Consider the following 14,745-nt stretch of genomic DNA (forward strand, 5'->3'; position numbering starts at 1 on the left):
AGAGGGGCCCCCGTGGCTCCCTCGCCTCCACCGGTTCCATCCCAGCCGCCTGGAGCCTCACCCCGGCCTGGGCCCCGGCCTGGCTGCAGCCACCCTCCCTCCCCAGGACAGCCTTCCCCGAAGGCCCTCAAAAAGGAACAAGAACACGTTGCAGGATGAATGCAGCCTGTGTCCCCCGCAATGGCACGTCCACGACAGCGGGTACGAGCCACCTCGATGTCTTTACAGGAAAGGAGTGGAAACCACAGTTTCCAGGGCCTTCACCAAGACTCTTAAGGAGCAACGACTGGTCATTTATTCGCCGAAATATCCACTGAGCACCTACTGCGTGCCAGGCGCTGTGCTGAGGGCTGCAAACAGCAGTGAGCAAACCTGACAAAGACCGCCCCCCCCCCCCCGCCAAGTCTAGGACTCGGCGGGAGACAGGCCATAGGAGACCCTGGGTGTCCGCGGAGGCTCAGAAAAGCCCGTGCAGCAGAAACACGGCCGCAGCCATGATGTGAGTCACCAAGGGCGCTTTACATTTGCTGATACCCACGCTAAAAAGGTAAACAGACTCAGGTGAGACTAATTTTAATACTATGTTTTGACTTAACTCAATACACCCAGAATGTTATCATCTCAACCTGCAATCAATGTAACAAATGAATAATGAGCTATTTTTACAGTTTTTTCACACTGTCTCCGGAATCAGGCGTTTTACACTAACTACTGGCACCTCTCACTTGAGACCTGGCGGCTCATGGCTCTGAACTGGCCGGCACAGGCTGAGAAGCCCAGCAGGGAGGGGCCGGGGGGAGGGGCGCTTCCTGAGAGGGCAGGTGGCATCGGGCAGAAAGCTGAGTGAAGGAGGGCACTGGGCAGCGTGGGCAAGAGCTTGCCCGGTGGAGAAAATGGCACATGCAAAGTCCCCGAGGCACAGTGTGCCCAGTGGGGTGGGGAGCAGCAAAGGCCCCCGAGAGACGGCAATGGGGCAGGGGGCTGGCCGGCCACAGGAACTCTGCTCGCAGGATTATTAGACAACTGAATAAAAGCTAAAACAACGCTATCGTGACGTACAAAGCCAGCAACCATCGCCCTTTAAGGTCAACGTTTACGTTCCATTCAAAAACCAGGAAACAGGAGCGATCTCAGAATTGAATTAAATCCCTCCAATTCTTCCCCTGCCTCAAATAACGCAGTTTAAAACACTTCAGCCAGTTAAACTAAGTGCTTTTCCTTCCTGCAAACTGTAATCAGCCTTTTGCCTCAGAAGAGTGACATTCCTCAGAAACGCCACCCTCACATGACGTCAAACTTCACTTACTAAAGGAGCGCTCGCTTGCCAGAAGACAGGTCACAGAGCAACAACGCCTGCCTGGACGATTTCAATCGCTGAAGCCTGTTCCTCGTCCCCCGACACACCCCCACTGACCGCTGACTCTACTGCCGGGCGCTGAAGGGCATCAATGCTGGCCTGCGGTGACCACGCACTGGGGACTGAGACCTCGGTACCACCAAGAAAACCTCTGGGAAATGCATTCTGAACAGGGAAGGAGGTCCTGAAGGTTCTGAAGCCCTGGGACCAGGGGGTGAGCTAGACGGGGCCCACGAGGAAGCAAACCGATGCAGGCCAGGCGTCCAGGCTGGTCCCCTCCTCCCAGGAGGCACCTCTCACTTCGCCACCAGCTTCCCCAGCTGAAGGGTCCACCTGCGTTTCAAACCTGAGCCTCCCTCTGTGGAGGGTGAGGGACTCACTCGGTGGGGGTACAGGGACGGGGGACACTCACTAGTTGGGGCGACGGGGACAGGGGACACGGTGCGGGGACAGGGGTCACTCGGTCGGGGGACGGGGGACACTCACTAGGTGGAGGGACAGGGATGGGGTCACTCAGTCGGGGGACGGGGACACTCACTCGGTGCGGGGACGGGGGACACTCACTCGGTGTGGGACGGGGACGGGGGACACTCACTCGGTGTGCCCGAGGCAGAAGGACTCGATGTTGTGCGGAGCCGCAGCCCAGCTCACCCGGATTTTCTCGTCCCGGTCAGCAGTGAGGACATAGCGGTCGTCGGGACTCACGGCCTGTGCACGAGGGTTAGAAGGGGCGGGTCAGCATGGCCGGCTCCCCCCGCCACCCCAGGCCTCAGCTCACGTGTCCCCCGACGGCCACAGCTGCCCCACACCTGCTCCCGCCCCAGCCCGGCCGCGCCCACTCCCGTCTCCGGCACCTGGTCGCCTTCCTCTCCTTCCTTTCACGTGTCCCCATGTCCAGCCCGCCACTGAGTCCTGGTGATCTGTCCTTCACGACCCCCCCGGTTCCTGTGAGCCCCTGCAGGGTCCCACCCCGCCCCCGCCGCCCCTGGCCGCAGCCCAGCCCTCGTGGGCCTCTCGGGGCCCCTGGGGGCGCAGCTCGTGGCTCGGGGGCTCCGAGGACGCCTGCTCTTTCCACACCCTTCCCCCTCGTCTCCCCGACCTGGGCCTCCCCCACGTCTAGACCACGCAGCTGCCCCTAACTTGACCGTCCTCTTTCAGCCTGCTGCCAACTTCACCTCTGAAATCGGGGCCCTGCCCACAGCAGAGCCCAAACCCGCCCACCTGGCACACAGGCCGCCCCCTCCTCGTCCCGAGCCGGACTGTAGCCAATGAAGCACGTCGCCCACGTACCACATCCAGGAGCATCGACAGGTGTCCCAGTTCAAGCTTGCCGCTCCCGTGCGGCTCCAGCACCGAAAAGGAATAAACGTCCCCAGACTTGTCTGCTACCAGAACCTTCTCCTCAGAGGCCGTGAAGGTCAGGGCTGTGCACCTCCTCACCACAGTCCTACAAGGCCAGAGAAGCCCACGGTCGCCTCTACGGGTCGTCGCCAGGGCCGCCCGCTGACCCGCAAGGCTCCCGCCATGTGGCAGCTACCGAAGACGGTGCCAAAAACATAAGGGATGGAAACAGAGCCAATGCCTCCGACAAAACTTACTTTCGCAATATCTTTTCTTTTGAAAATGTGCTAATGGCAGAATCTGAGCGGTGGGTTTCTACGTGGCCAACGTGAGACCCGCTCAGCCTGACGGTGTGTTTGAAGGCTGTCCTGGTAGAGCGCTGGGGGCGGGGCTCTCCGGCCTCCCCCGCGCGTCGTGCGTGGGGGGGGGGACACAACAGCAGCCAGCTTCCTAAACGCCAGTGCGCTCTGGGCCGCGACCACAGCTGCGGAGGGCCCTCCTGCCCCTGTGGCTTCCCATCCAGGACCCCGCCCTCCGCGCCGCCCACCCACCGCCGGCTCTGCCGCCTGGACCGGGATCCTGCACGCGCTGCTCGTGAGCACACGGGAGGGCCGCGATGCTGAGAGCTGGGGGCGCATCACAAGTCCAAATCCTTGATCCGGGGCCACAAGAGCTGTCACGTCTGCGAGCTGGTTCAGTAACGACATCAGCCACGAGGAGCAAAACCACAAGTGGTGACACAGGCCCCACCGCCGGCCCGCTCGCCCCGGGTCGGGGTCATGCCGGTTCCTCCTGTTACCATTTTTCATTTTGTTTCTACCGGGACGTCTTCCAGGTAGCAAACTAGGCTCTCCACGACAAGGTGCCCGTATTTTTCATCCTACGTTAGAGACGAGCCATAACGCTGCTTTACACACAAACGCCTTCCGCTTATCTACACGCGTGGCCTCTTCACAGAAGGGCCGGCCTCAGCTTTGCCGTCACCCGAGGGCTGGAAGGAGACCCACTGTCCCCATAAAGAGCTAACGTCCGTGCAGACGACACCCAGCTCACAGCAGCCGGACTCCAGACGTCAGCCTGAAACGGAAACTGAACGTTACGCCCCCCACGCAGGGCCCATCAGAGCCCCGCCCGCCTTCCGCCTTTCGGGAGGGAGGGGCGAGAGGACAGAGGAGAGAGCGGGAGGCCCTGCTGGGTTCCAGGCGCCGCCACCGGGCTCGGCTGCTGCTGGACGGCCCCCACTCCTCGGTCCGGTGCAGCCCGGCAAGGAGGCGTGATGCCATGAACGTGGGGAAACAACAACAAGGAAAGGGAATCAGACCCCAGGTCAAGACTGATCAGAACTCGCAGCGCGCCCGTCATTTAAACAAACGGTCTGTGCTGCACCAGCAACACAGCTGCACAGCCTAACGGGCTCACTGAGCATCTGCGCGGAGCGCGGCCACGGCCTGGGGGGGCCGGAGAGGGAGGCACGACCTCCTAGGGGGCACCGGCCTAGGACAGTCCTCGGGAGGCAACAGGCTTGCATCCCAATGAGCTCACCCACCCCAGGAGGAAGTGAGCCCTCCAGAGCCGGCCCCCTCCCCACTGCAGCCCCCCCATTCCCACTCTGCATCTCGCCCCTTTGTCCTCTGCCAGCTGGGGGCTTCCAGCTTCTCAGGCTAAACCCGTCCTGGCAACGATTCCAGGACGTGGCTCAGCTGTGCAGGACGGGTGTAGGAATTGGGACCCGTGGGCATCAGGACACAGGTGGCGGACAGGACCATCGGTGGCTGGCCATGCCGCCCCAGCAGAACGAGCCCCGGGGGCACCAACCTTCGGCCTCCGCGGGGTCTGGAGCCTCAGCGCTTTCCCTCAGTCCACGGAGTCACTGGGTTCAAGGCCCAGGCCCACCCCCCGGGGTGGGTGTGGCCCCCTCCTCCCTGCCAGGGACAGAGGAAGGGCCGCTAGAGCGAGCTCTGAGCCGTGAGCAGGTCCCACAGCCGCTCAGGGCCCTGGCCGGTCAAATGTGCATGAACTGGACGTCAGATGTACTGAGGGTGGGTGCCGTTCTGAGGGGGCCCATCAGATCCCAAAGGGGTCTGTGCCCCAAAGGTGAAGAGCTGCTGCACCCCCTCCAGGGTGACGTCCACTCGACCAGCATGGGAGGGACCGCCCACTGCATGTCGTCGCCCCGGCGACTTCAACTCACCCTGCTCTCCCGCAAAAGCGTAATCAGAGAGGAAAGGCGCTGAGCTCAGGGTAAACGCACAGGAAAAGGCAACGGGAGACACGCGACCCCTGCCCTGGGCTCGCCCCGGCCCAGCCCCTTGGCCCCATTATCCGAAGGCTGCAACACGAGGGAGGTCCTACAGTTGGAATCTGGTTCCTTAATTTCTTCCAATCACATCATGCCTTCCACACCACCTAATGCAAGCATTTCCTACACAAAGTTATTCTGTTGATATCAACTTAAAAGCCAAGAGAGAACGACTAAAGGGAAAACGCCCAGCACCGAGACCGCTAAGGTCTATGGCCCCGAGCGTTATTGGGTCTCACGTGGAAAGAAGCCCCGACACACAACCTTCCAGAGACAAAACAACACGGCACCTTCCCTTCAGTCCACACCCACAGGCCTCGGGGTAGGGGGACCCAGGCACGGTCACGGGGCCAGGCGTCTGAACACCCGCCCTGCCCCGCGCCCGGGGAGGCCTCACCTAAACTCTCTCATTAAGAAGCCCGATGCCACGCAGACCCCCTGCTCCCTCCTCAGACCCTGCACGAGCCAGGACCCTTCTAGAACAGCCAGAGCCCCCCAGGAGCCCTGGGCGCTGGCCGTGCCACCCCGGCAGAAGGGCAGGAGCTCCGGAACCAGGACCCAGGAGTGCGGCAGGCTGCGTGGACACCCCCGTGCCCACGTCCAGAGTGAAATCCCTACCCACCCGCAGAACGCACACAGAAGTGGCAGTTCACCCGCGTGTCTGCCTTCTAGCAAGTCCAGAGCTGCCACCTACAGAGCGAGAGCAAGCTGGCCGCCAACTCTCCCCACCACCAGCAGGCCCTGCGCCCGCACCCACGCTTCACAGAAGTGGTCAGTGTGACTGCGAGGGACCCAGGGGTCAAGAGCCCTAACAGTGGGCACACCCCCTCGGTGAAGAATCACCCTCATCGAAAGAGAGGTCAGGCCCGTGGCCTCACGGCCTGGGAGGAGGTGATCTCTAGGAGGACAAAACAGGTCTCCAGGGGCAGAAACAGATCCCGCGAAGAAAGTGTCGCAGGGGGAAGGCAGGTGCCGCGCGGTGTCTCTCGCTCGGGATCTCTGGATGATGAGATTCAGAGTGATTTGTTTTTGTTCCCACTTTGGCCTTCTCTGAGGTTCCCAAATTTTTACATGAACCACAAAAATTCAAGGGGGAGAATGGAAAAAATTGCTGTGGTAGGAAACCACACTGCTCCAGGGACCAGACAGGACACCTACGAACCTGCCCTCAGCTGCCCTCCCGCAGACCCCACAGGGGCAGGTCTGCACACAAGCACGCCCGTGGCAGCTCTGGACGGCGGCCTGGGGGAGCCTGTCAGCCGAGGCTCACCCGTAGTGTCTCGCTCAGCACGCGACGCTATATGGGACGGCCGGGTGACAGGGCAGCCGCAGTGGATGGACTCGTTTAACACAAATGGCAAACTTGCCTTAACCCAAGTTCCCCAACAGAGAATCAAAGGGAAAAGGAACCACCACCCCGCAGAAAAGCAAAGGGCGTAAGACAGCTCACAAGGTACAAGCAGTTCTTCAGGGTAAGGCTGCTCTCCTCACTCCTAACGAGGCAAGCACGCAAGGTCCCACTTTTCTCTCACACGGCCCCAGGCCCAAGGTTAGATGCTACTCAGCGCTGGGGGGTGCGGTGTTTGCTCCTGCACTCCGGGGGTAAAGGGAAAACCCCTTGGGAAGGCAATTTGTGATCATCGACATAATTTACAAATACACATCTTCAGACTTGGCAATTCAGTTTTGGCAACTTTTACAGATAAATGAGAAAAGTTACGTCTGAGAAAATATAATTCACTGAAGCACTTTTTGAAAGAGCAGAACAAGTGAAACGCAGGTAAGAAACGTCCATGAAGAGGGAAGGTCAAGAAAACGACGGGACTGCACGCAGTTGCTACTCTTCACAAAGTACTGACCAGCACAGACATCTCTGCCATCAGCTCCATCGGGTGCACCTCCAACACGCCCTTCAGTCCTGAAGACCCCAAGTCTCCTCTGACCCAGGCCTGATCCCCTGGGTCCTCTGATCGTTGCCCAGGTCCCCTCGGCAACCTGGGGGTCAGACGCAGATTTCCGGATGTCCCTGGAGGGCGATCAGAGCTCTGATACATCCCGCTGCAGGCAGAGTCAGCCTGCATGTCCCCGAGGCACCCTGGTGGGCACACCAGAAGCACGGCCGGACAGCCTTTACTTTAGCAAAAGAACTACTGCCAGATTCCTTTAGATCGTTTGATTTCCATCTTTTGGGGCAAAGCCCCCTTTCTGAGAATCTGACGTAAGGTATGGAGACTCCACAGACAAAAGTCAGCAGTCAGGGTCAAGAAAGGAGATTAACTACTGTTACGGGCTGAACTGTGCCCCCCCCAAATTCATGCTGGAATCTAAACCCCCCCCCCAGACCTCAGAATGTGGCTGTATTTGGAAAGACAGCCTTTAGAGAGGTGATTCAGGTGTGATGTGGCTGTCCAGGTGGACCCCAATCCAGTGTGATGGGCACCCTTACAAGAGGAAAACAGCACACAGAGGGATGACCATGTGAAGAGACAGCAAGAGGGTGGCCATCTACAAGCCACGCCCAGGAGAAACCAATCCTGCTGACACCCTGATCTTGGACCTCAGCCCCAGAACTGTGAGGACTAAATACCTGTTGTTGAAGCTGTGGTGTTCGTTACGGCAGCCCTGGCTGCCTCATCAGCCACCATCACCTGCCATCACTGTCGCGGGCCTGCCCTCCCCGCTCCCTACAGGTTGTGGAAGCAAAACCAAGGCTACCCGCAAGGATCCCTGTGGGGGAGCTCAGGGTCAGAAACCCCAACGTTCCCGGCAATGCTGAACCCCGAAAACACAGGACATCGTCTGTGCTCTAAGTGACCCGCTGATGTTCCGGCTATGTTGGCAGGAAGACGCTGCCTCACAGGCCTCTCCGGTTAAGGGTGATGTGAATTCACATCGGCAGGAAGGAGCAGTTCATCATCAATTATCCTGTGGCTACACGGCAACACACATTTAAAAGTCATTCTGGGGCTGGAAACTGTAACTGACTGTGGGCGGTAGCTGGAGGGCGCGGGTGCAGGGAGATTCCCCGTACATCCCTTTAATTTTCTGTTTTAAGCTTTTAAAACATGACCATCTATTGCCCACCTAATACACAAAAACACGTATAAGGTAAAAACGAAGTAATGTTACTGGACTTTATTTTTAACCTGACTGGAATCGAGGGCAGAGTGGGTACTCCTTCCTTTTGATGCCACCTGGAATCTGGCTTTTTATCCTTCTCTTAGCAAATAAGATGAGATAAAAATCTTAGAAGTGTAGCTGTCCCAATACAGGTGTGAGTCGGCTACAACAGGAAATTCCTTGACCTTGGCCCTGATTATGAAAGGGCAGTTAAACACTGCAGCCCGCAGGGAGGCAAGAAGAAGGGGAAGGGCCGGCTCTGCTCCGTGTGGGTGTTTCCATCAATGTCAAAGAACAATCAAAATAAAGCCCGCCTGCACCCTCCTAAGGAAACAGAGAAGGTGCAAGTTAAGAGAGTATCAAAGCCAAAGGGCATTTACATCTGCCCCCAGCCGACTGTCAGCATCACCCACCTCCTCTCCAAAGACAAGGAAGCTCTCGAGAAGCAAGCGCTCAGAAAACCACAGTGCCCCCTCCCTTTGAGGAAATGATGGAGAGAGATGCAGGAGAAGAATAAAAAGTCGGAAGAGCATGCACAGGACTTTGCTGGGTAAGAGGAAACACCCAGGCCCAGTGACAGCTATGTTCTTGCTGAGTTACTGACATCATCTCCCATCAATGCTGAGCCCCCAGCCCTTGAGATACTCAAGTAAGTGCACCGACTTAAAAACTCACCAAGTTAAAACCGTGGCCCAGGGCTTCCCTGGTGGCACAGTGGTTGAGAGGCCGCCTGCCGATGCAGGGGACGCGGGTTCGTGCCCCGGTCCGGGAAGATCCCACATGCCGCGGAGCGGCTGGGCCCGTGAGTCATGGCCGCTGAGCCTGCGCGTCCGGAGCCTGTGCTCCGCAACGGGAGAGGCCACAGCAGTGAGAGGCCCGCGTACCGCAAAAAAAAAAAGAAAAACAAAAAAAAACGTCGCCCAGGTGCCTTAACTTACACGAAGCCCCCGACACACTCCCAGGGGGCATGCTGGCATTCTCTATTTCTGCCACCACAAGACTGGAGAAACAGTGTTTGGAAAGCACGACGGCACAGTGGCCAGGGGCACAGACTCTGTAGCCAGTGACCAGGACAGGGTCCAGCTGAGCTGAGTGACTGGAGCTGCTTCAAAGTTTCCTGAGCTGCGGTGTGGGTGAGAACACCGCCCCGCCCCGCGCCGCCGCACTCACGGGCCTGGTATGAGAATTAAATCAGTTAACACAAGTACAGCACTCGCAACGGCTCCTGGCACAGAACTGGTGCTCTGTGTTAGCTTCTTACACTATCGCTACTGTCACTATTGTTATTGGCATGCAAGTGTAAGCCGTGCGTTCAACAGCGTAATGATTCCACGTTAGCATTTCATACCTGACACTCAGACATTGCCATGGTTTTGTACGGAAAAGAATCAGACGCTTACTGTCATCAGTTAAAGCGAAATAGCTGCCGGACGTGGAGAAGGTGGACGCCAGAACCGTGTCACTCCCCTTATCCACGGGCTGTCCGTCCTCCCTGAGAAAGAGAGGGGGCAGGTCAGGCCTTACCTCAGCAAGTGAGCTGCGCCCTCCAGGCCAGCCCTGTACGTTTATAACGCGATCGGACGTGGAAAATGTGATGAGCTTCACGTCGCCAGAACATAAAACATATTAAGGGGACACGGAGAGGTTAAAGACCACTCTAATTTTTAAGGAGTAAAGCTAATTAAACAGAAAAGTCTCTCAGCATGCACACCAGAATCCCAAGGGCTGAGCTGCAAAGACCCTCAGGGGCCCACTCCCTCAAGGACATGAACTGATCTACAACTAGAGGCAGGGATCAAATCATATTAAGAAAAATAAAGTGGGCCCCAAGCCTGATTCTTCTAAAGAAAACCACCATACAGAATGACCGTACTCTGAAAACAAACCTATGGCTACCAGGGGGGAAAGGTGGAGAGGGATAAACTGGGAGATTGGGATTGACATATACACACTACTATATATAAAATAGATAACTAATAAGGACCTACTGCAGAGCACAGGGAACTCTACTCAATATTCTGTAATGACCTATATGGGAAAAGAATCTGAAAAAGAGTGGATATATATATAGATGTACAGCTGATTCACTTTGCTGTACACCTGAAACACAACATTGTAAATCAACTATACTCCAATAAAAAATTTTTTAAAAACCATACTCTACTTTTGTCTTTCAATTAGCTGAAGTTAATTTCATATACCTGCTTTCAATGCATTTAAAATTGCCCTGTTATTTCAAAGTGCCAATAAAATAGTTAACTACTGACAAAAACGAATTTAAAGTATTTTAAAAACTGCTAATATTCTTAATGATGAATTTGAAAGGTAGTTCCACATTTCTCTCCTGAGGTGGTCCCTGGTTTATCCACACAGCCGGGTAACAGAAATGAAGAATTCAGCAAATAAGACAACAGCTTACTCATTAGACTGAACGGTCCCATTATTCAAACCATGCATCAGCCCTGAAGAGGCTCCCCTACCATCTCACCCTTTATGCTCTTGTGCCTCCTTTTCTGCAGCACTGCAATCATATATGAAGAGGCTGTCATCATCACTAAAGAAAAAAATAACAAAAACATTTTAAAGGAAGCACTTCGGTAACTATAATGTTCATTTCTTTTTTTTTAACCTGGATCAAAACAATATTTGCATACTCACTAAGGGTCTTATCCACAAGAAACTGTCTCCATAAGATATTTCAGGGAACAGTTAAGGAGCTTTATTTGCTTAACCTATTTATATTTGCCATACATAACTGATATGGTCTGTCCATAAAAGTCAGTTAAGTGAAATAAATGAAGACAAAAATTCAACAGGAAGTAATATACCGTTCTTTGATAACCAGAACATCAGTACAAGATGGCTATGTAAGAACAAGTTATATTCTGATGTTATTGAGTTTTCAGAGGGTCTTTTGCACCCGTTTAAAACCGCCATCACTTGTTTAGAAAAATGTCTCATCTGCCCCAGAAAAGCTCCCATGGCTGCCAAGCATTTACCAGTATAGAAGCCACCCACCTTCCCTATCAGACCTTGAGCTCCCCCTCCAGTGCCTGGCACAGAGAAGACATCGTGCAAATTTATAGCCTTTAAAGTGACTGCAGCCAAACTCTTTTCACGTGGCACACTGCAGCGCAGGAAGCGAAACAGTCCTCCAAGCCAGAAACTGTGCCAGCCAGCCACTAGATTTCCTCAAAAGGTATGGAATGAAGCAACCAGATGGAGTCTAATTTAGCCGTCTCTCACTGTGGCATGTGTTAGATACCCCGAGGCTCTAAAACGAAATAACCTGGGCCAGACAACAGCTTTGTGAATAAATCTGTGAAATCTAAACTTAACATCTTATTGGATCTCTGAAACCAAACACTGAACAAAGAACACAGAGAGTATCTTTACATTTGAGAGACACATTGTTTCAAGTATGGAAGAATCAAAACTACCCTGGGAAAGAAAACAGGGGCCGAAACTTACCACTACTAATATCCAAGAGGCTCCTGGGTCAAGACTATTCGATCAACAAACATTTACTGATTTAAAAATCCCGGGAACGATAAGGAAGGAGCGTGAAATTAGGGAAAGCAAAAGCAAGACCTTGTAATGGGCCACTAGGGAGGTGCGCGCAGTGGCTCTGGAGTACCCCCCCGAGCGAGGAGGTGTCAGATAAAACCCTCCAGCCCCGAAGGGCAAGTAGGGCGGGGTCGAGGGATGTGGGCTGGGAGGAGGAAACAGGCACCTACGCAAGAAGAGGGAGGGGAGAGAGGGGGTGCGCCGAACTTGGTGGCCGGGAGTAAAGCCCTCTCCCCAAGGGCTACCTTCCACCCCTCTCTCCAGAGAGAGTCTGACCAGCGTCCCCCAGACCCCGCAGAGCCCGGAAGTGTTCCACCCCTCTCTCCAAAGAGGGTCTGACCAGCGTCCCCCGGACCCCGCAGAGCCCGGAAGTGTCTCGCGCCGAACCCTCAAAGAGCGCCGCAGACCCGCCGCGGAGGGCGCGGGGCCCTGGGCAGGCGGCTAGGGGACCCCTGGGCGGGTCTTGGGAGAAAGGCGCGGAGAGCGGACATTCCGCGGCGCAGGCACGCGGCCGGGCCCAGGTGGCAACGGAGAGCTCACAGATAGTAGCGGGGCTCCCCGGGGTCACCCCAAGGCGGGTGCAAGCCCGACTGTGCGGGAGAGCCGGGGTCTCAGGGCCCCGACGCGCGACCGCAGCCTTGGCTCCTGCTCCAGGCCCAGACCCCTCACCTGCTCGAAGTGGAGGTGGCCAGCAACCGGCTGCCGCCCCGCACCACCAACTCATGCCCGCACAGCGCCAGCCCTGCAGAACCCGCCATGTACCCGCCCGCCGCGCAGCTACCCACGTGCGCCGCCTAGCGCCTCTTCCTGCCAGCGCCGAAAAGTGACGTCAGACGTAGACGCCGCGAGGAGACGTCATCCGGGCTGGCCCCGCGAACGCGCCAGCCCCGGGCATGCGCAGAAGGTGCATTATCCCTAAAACTCGCAAGCTAGCCTTCGCGCCTCTGGTGGCTTGGGGTCGGTTGCTGATCGCGTTTGTCCGGATGGAATACACTTGCTTGTTTAGTGTTCGTCTCATCCTCCAGACTGCATAAGGCCAGTTCTGGATCTTTCTCACGCTGTGGCCGGGCGACTTGGCCGGCCTGGTACCTACTTGGTCCTTCAAAAAGTGAGAGCGTCTGAGTTTGCCTCCAGGTCGAGGACACGGTGTCAGAGGTGGGCTCAGAGCTGAGGGAGGATAAGCCAGACGCGCCCGAAACGCAAAGCCTCTGAACTGCTATTTTTCAACCCAAGATAGGGCTCCTTTCCTGTGTTCTCATGCTCTTGGAGTGGGTCACCAGGCATCAGTTATGCGGGATGATTTCTCGGGACTCTCCGCCCCCATATTCCACACTCTTCATCTAATCTCATAAATCCTCCTGGACGCCCCTTCTCTCCAGCTCCGTGGCCTCCGCCACAACACAGCCCACAGGAGTCTCACTGCTCACTGGTGTCACATCCGCCCTTGTCTCCCCGCCACCCCCACCTCATGCAGTTTCCACACTGAAGCCAGAGGGACCTTTTCAGAACACAGTTCCAATTCCCTGCTTAAAATCAACAAGTGGCTTCTCATTGTTCTCAGTACAGAAACCAAATCCTAATCTTCCACTAAGAGACCAAGTGTGGTCTGCCTCCTAACGACTCTGCAGCCTCCTTCCCTACCAGGCCCGCTTCAGTCTCAGTGCTCTAGCCGTGACTACCCTTCCGTTCACTGGAACAATGGTTCTGCTAACCACAGGACCTTAGCGCGTGCTATTCTTTCCGCCTGAAATGTTCTCCCCACACCCTGTCTGTGTCCCTAGTTAATTCCAGTCACTCAGTTTCATCACAGTGGAGTCATCACTTAATCAGGGAAGCCTCTCCTGACTTTCCATTACTTGCATCCACGGCACCGTGATAACTTGTTTAATGTCTGTCTCCAGACTACAAACGCCATGAAGGCAGGGACTGATGCCTACTAAATTGGCAAGTCACCGATCGAAGCCCCAGCTTGCACCACAAAACCTGGCATGAAGTCAGTGCTCAATATTTTCTAAGTAAATAAATGGAACAACTAATTGGCAGTCTTAAAAGATCAGCTATTTTTGCATAAGACGAATTACGATAGGCATGAGGCATGGAAACTCTGCCTGACTCAGCCCCACCTCCAGTTTGATTCAAGGATGAATTGACACCCAGACTTAAAGCAGAATGCTTGGGAGACTTCCCTGGTGGTCCAGCGGTTAGGAATCAGCCTTCCAATGCAGGGGACTCAGGTTCGATCCCTGGTCGGGAAACTAAGATCCCACGTGCCGCGGAGCAACTAAGCCTGCGCGCCACACCTACTGAGCCTATGTGCCACAGTGAGGAGCCCACGCGCTGCAGTGGAGGATCCAACATGCCGCAATGGAGGATCCCCCGTGCCGCAACAAAGATCCCAAGGAAGAACCCGCGTGCCGCAGCTAAGACCCGCAGCAAATTAAAATAAATATTAAAAAAAAAAAAAGCAGAATGCTTGGGAAAAGCTGGGCTTCCTTTAAGGCAATGAGGTAAAAGGGGCTTTCATGGAGGCAGAAGATGGAAGAGAGTCTGAATCACAGAACAGAGAACGCAGAGGGCTGGGGGCGGGAGGTTGGGGGTGGGGAGAAGGGGCAGGAGCTAAGCCGGAGACTCACATGAGATCATCGCAAGGGAGCTTCCAAGGAGGGATTGACGCTGGGCAGAAAGCAGAGGAAGCAGGAGGCTCCACACTGTTTCTGAAGGTGAGTCGGCTATAAACATCATTTCTATTCAGCTAACCTAGCCGGTACAGTGAAAGTCCATACTCATGGTCTGGGGTATTTTTCAGGCCCGCAGGTGAATTTACAGTTTCTCTTCTGGGTGGGATAACAATACCAAGAGCACAGAGATCCTAGAAAGGGGCAGCCAGTCATCACAGGCTTGCAGGCAAATTTAACTTTCTTTACAATCGTGGTTTACATCGTTTTAAATGTTCTGTAACACACATTCTAACAGATACAATTAACCATAATGTGCGTATTTAACCTGACCTTGGGGCTTCCCTGGTGGCGCAGTGGTTGAGAGTCCGCCTGCCGATGCAGGG

General features: G+C 55.5%; 1 protein-coding gene across 10 annotated transcripts in view; it reads right to left on the bottom strand.

The window, feature by feature from the left end:
- Nucleotides 1-12,513, bottom strand: part of WDR4 (WD repeat domain 4) — a 31,532-nt gene extending 19,019 nt beyond the window's left edge. For 6 of the 10 annotated variants that reach the window (XM_049709716.1, XM_049709714.1, XM_049709719.1 and 3 more), the window contains exons 1-6: nt 12,354-12,513; nt 10,606-10,671; nt 9,466-9,609; nt 8,793-8,954; nt 2,648-2,804; nt 1,953-2,065 (exon numbers count right to left, since the gene is read on the bottom strand). In XM_049709716.1, the coding sequence (XP_049565673.1) occupies nt 1,953-2,065; nt 2,648-2,804; nt 8,793-8,954; nt 9,466-9,609; nt 10,606-10,671; nt 12,354-12,442 (731 nt within the window). In that variant the 5' untranslated portion in view covers nt 12,443-12,513. The other 4 variants (XM_049709721.1, XM_049709720.1, XM_004264593.4 and 1 more) reach the window with 4 other exon arrangements.
- Between the last annotated feature and the right edge of the window lie 2,232 nt (nt 12,514-14,745).

Source organism: Orcinus orca, chromosome 5, assembly GCF_937001465.1.
Source record: "Orcinus orca chromosome 5, mOrcOrc1.1, whole genome shotgun sequence".
Taxonomy (NCBI): Eukaryota; Metazoa; Chordata; class Mammalia; order Artiodactyla; family Delphinidae; genus Orcinus; species Orcinus orca.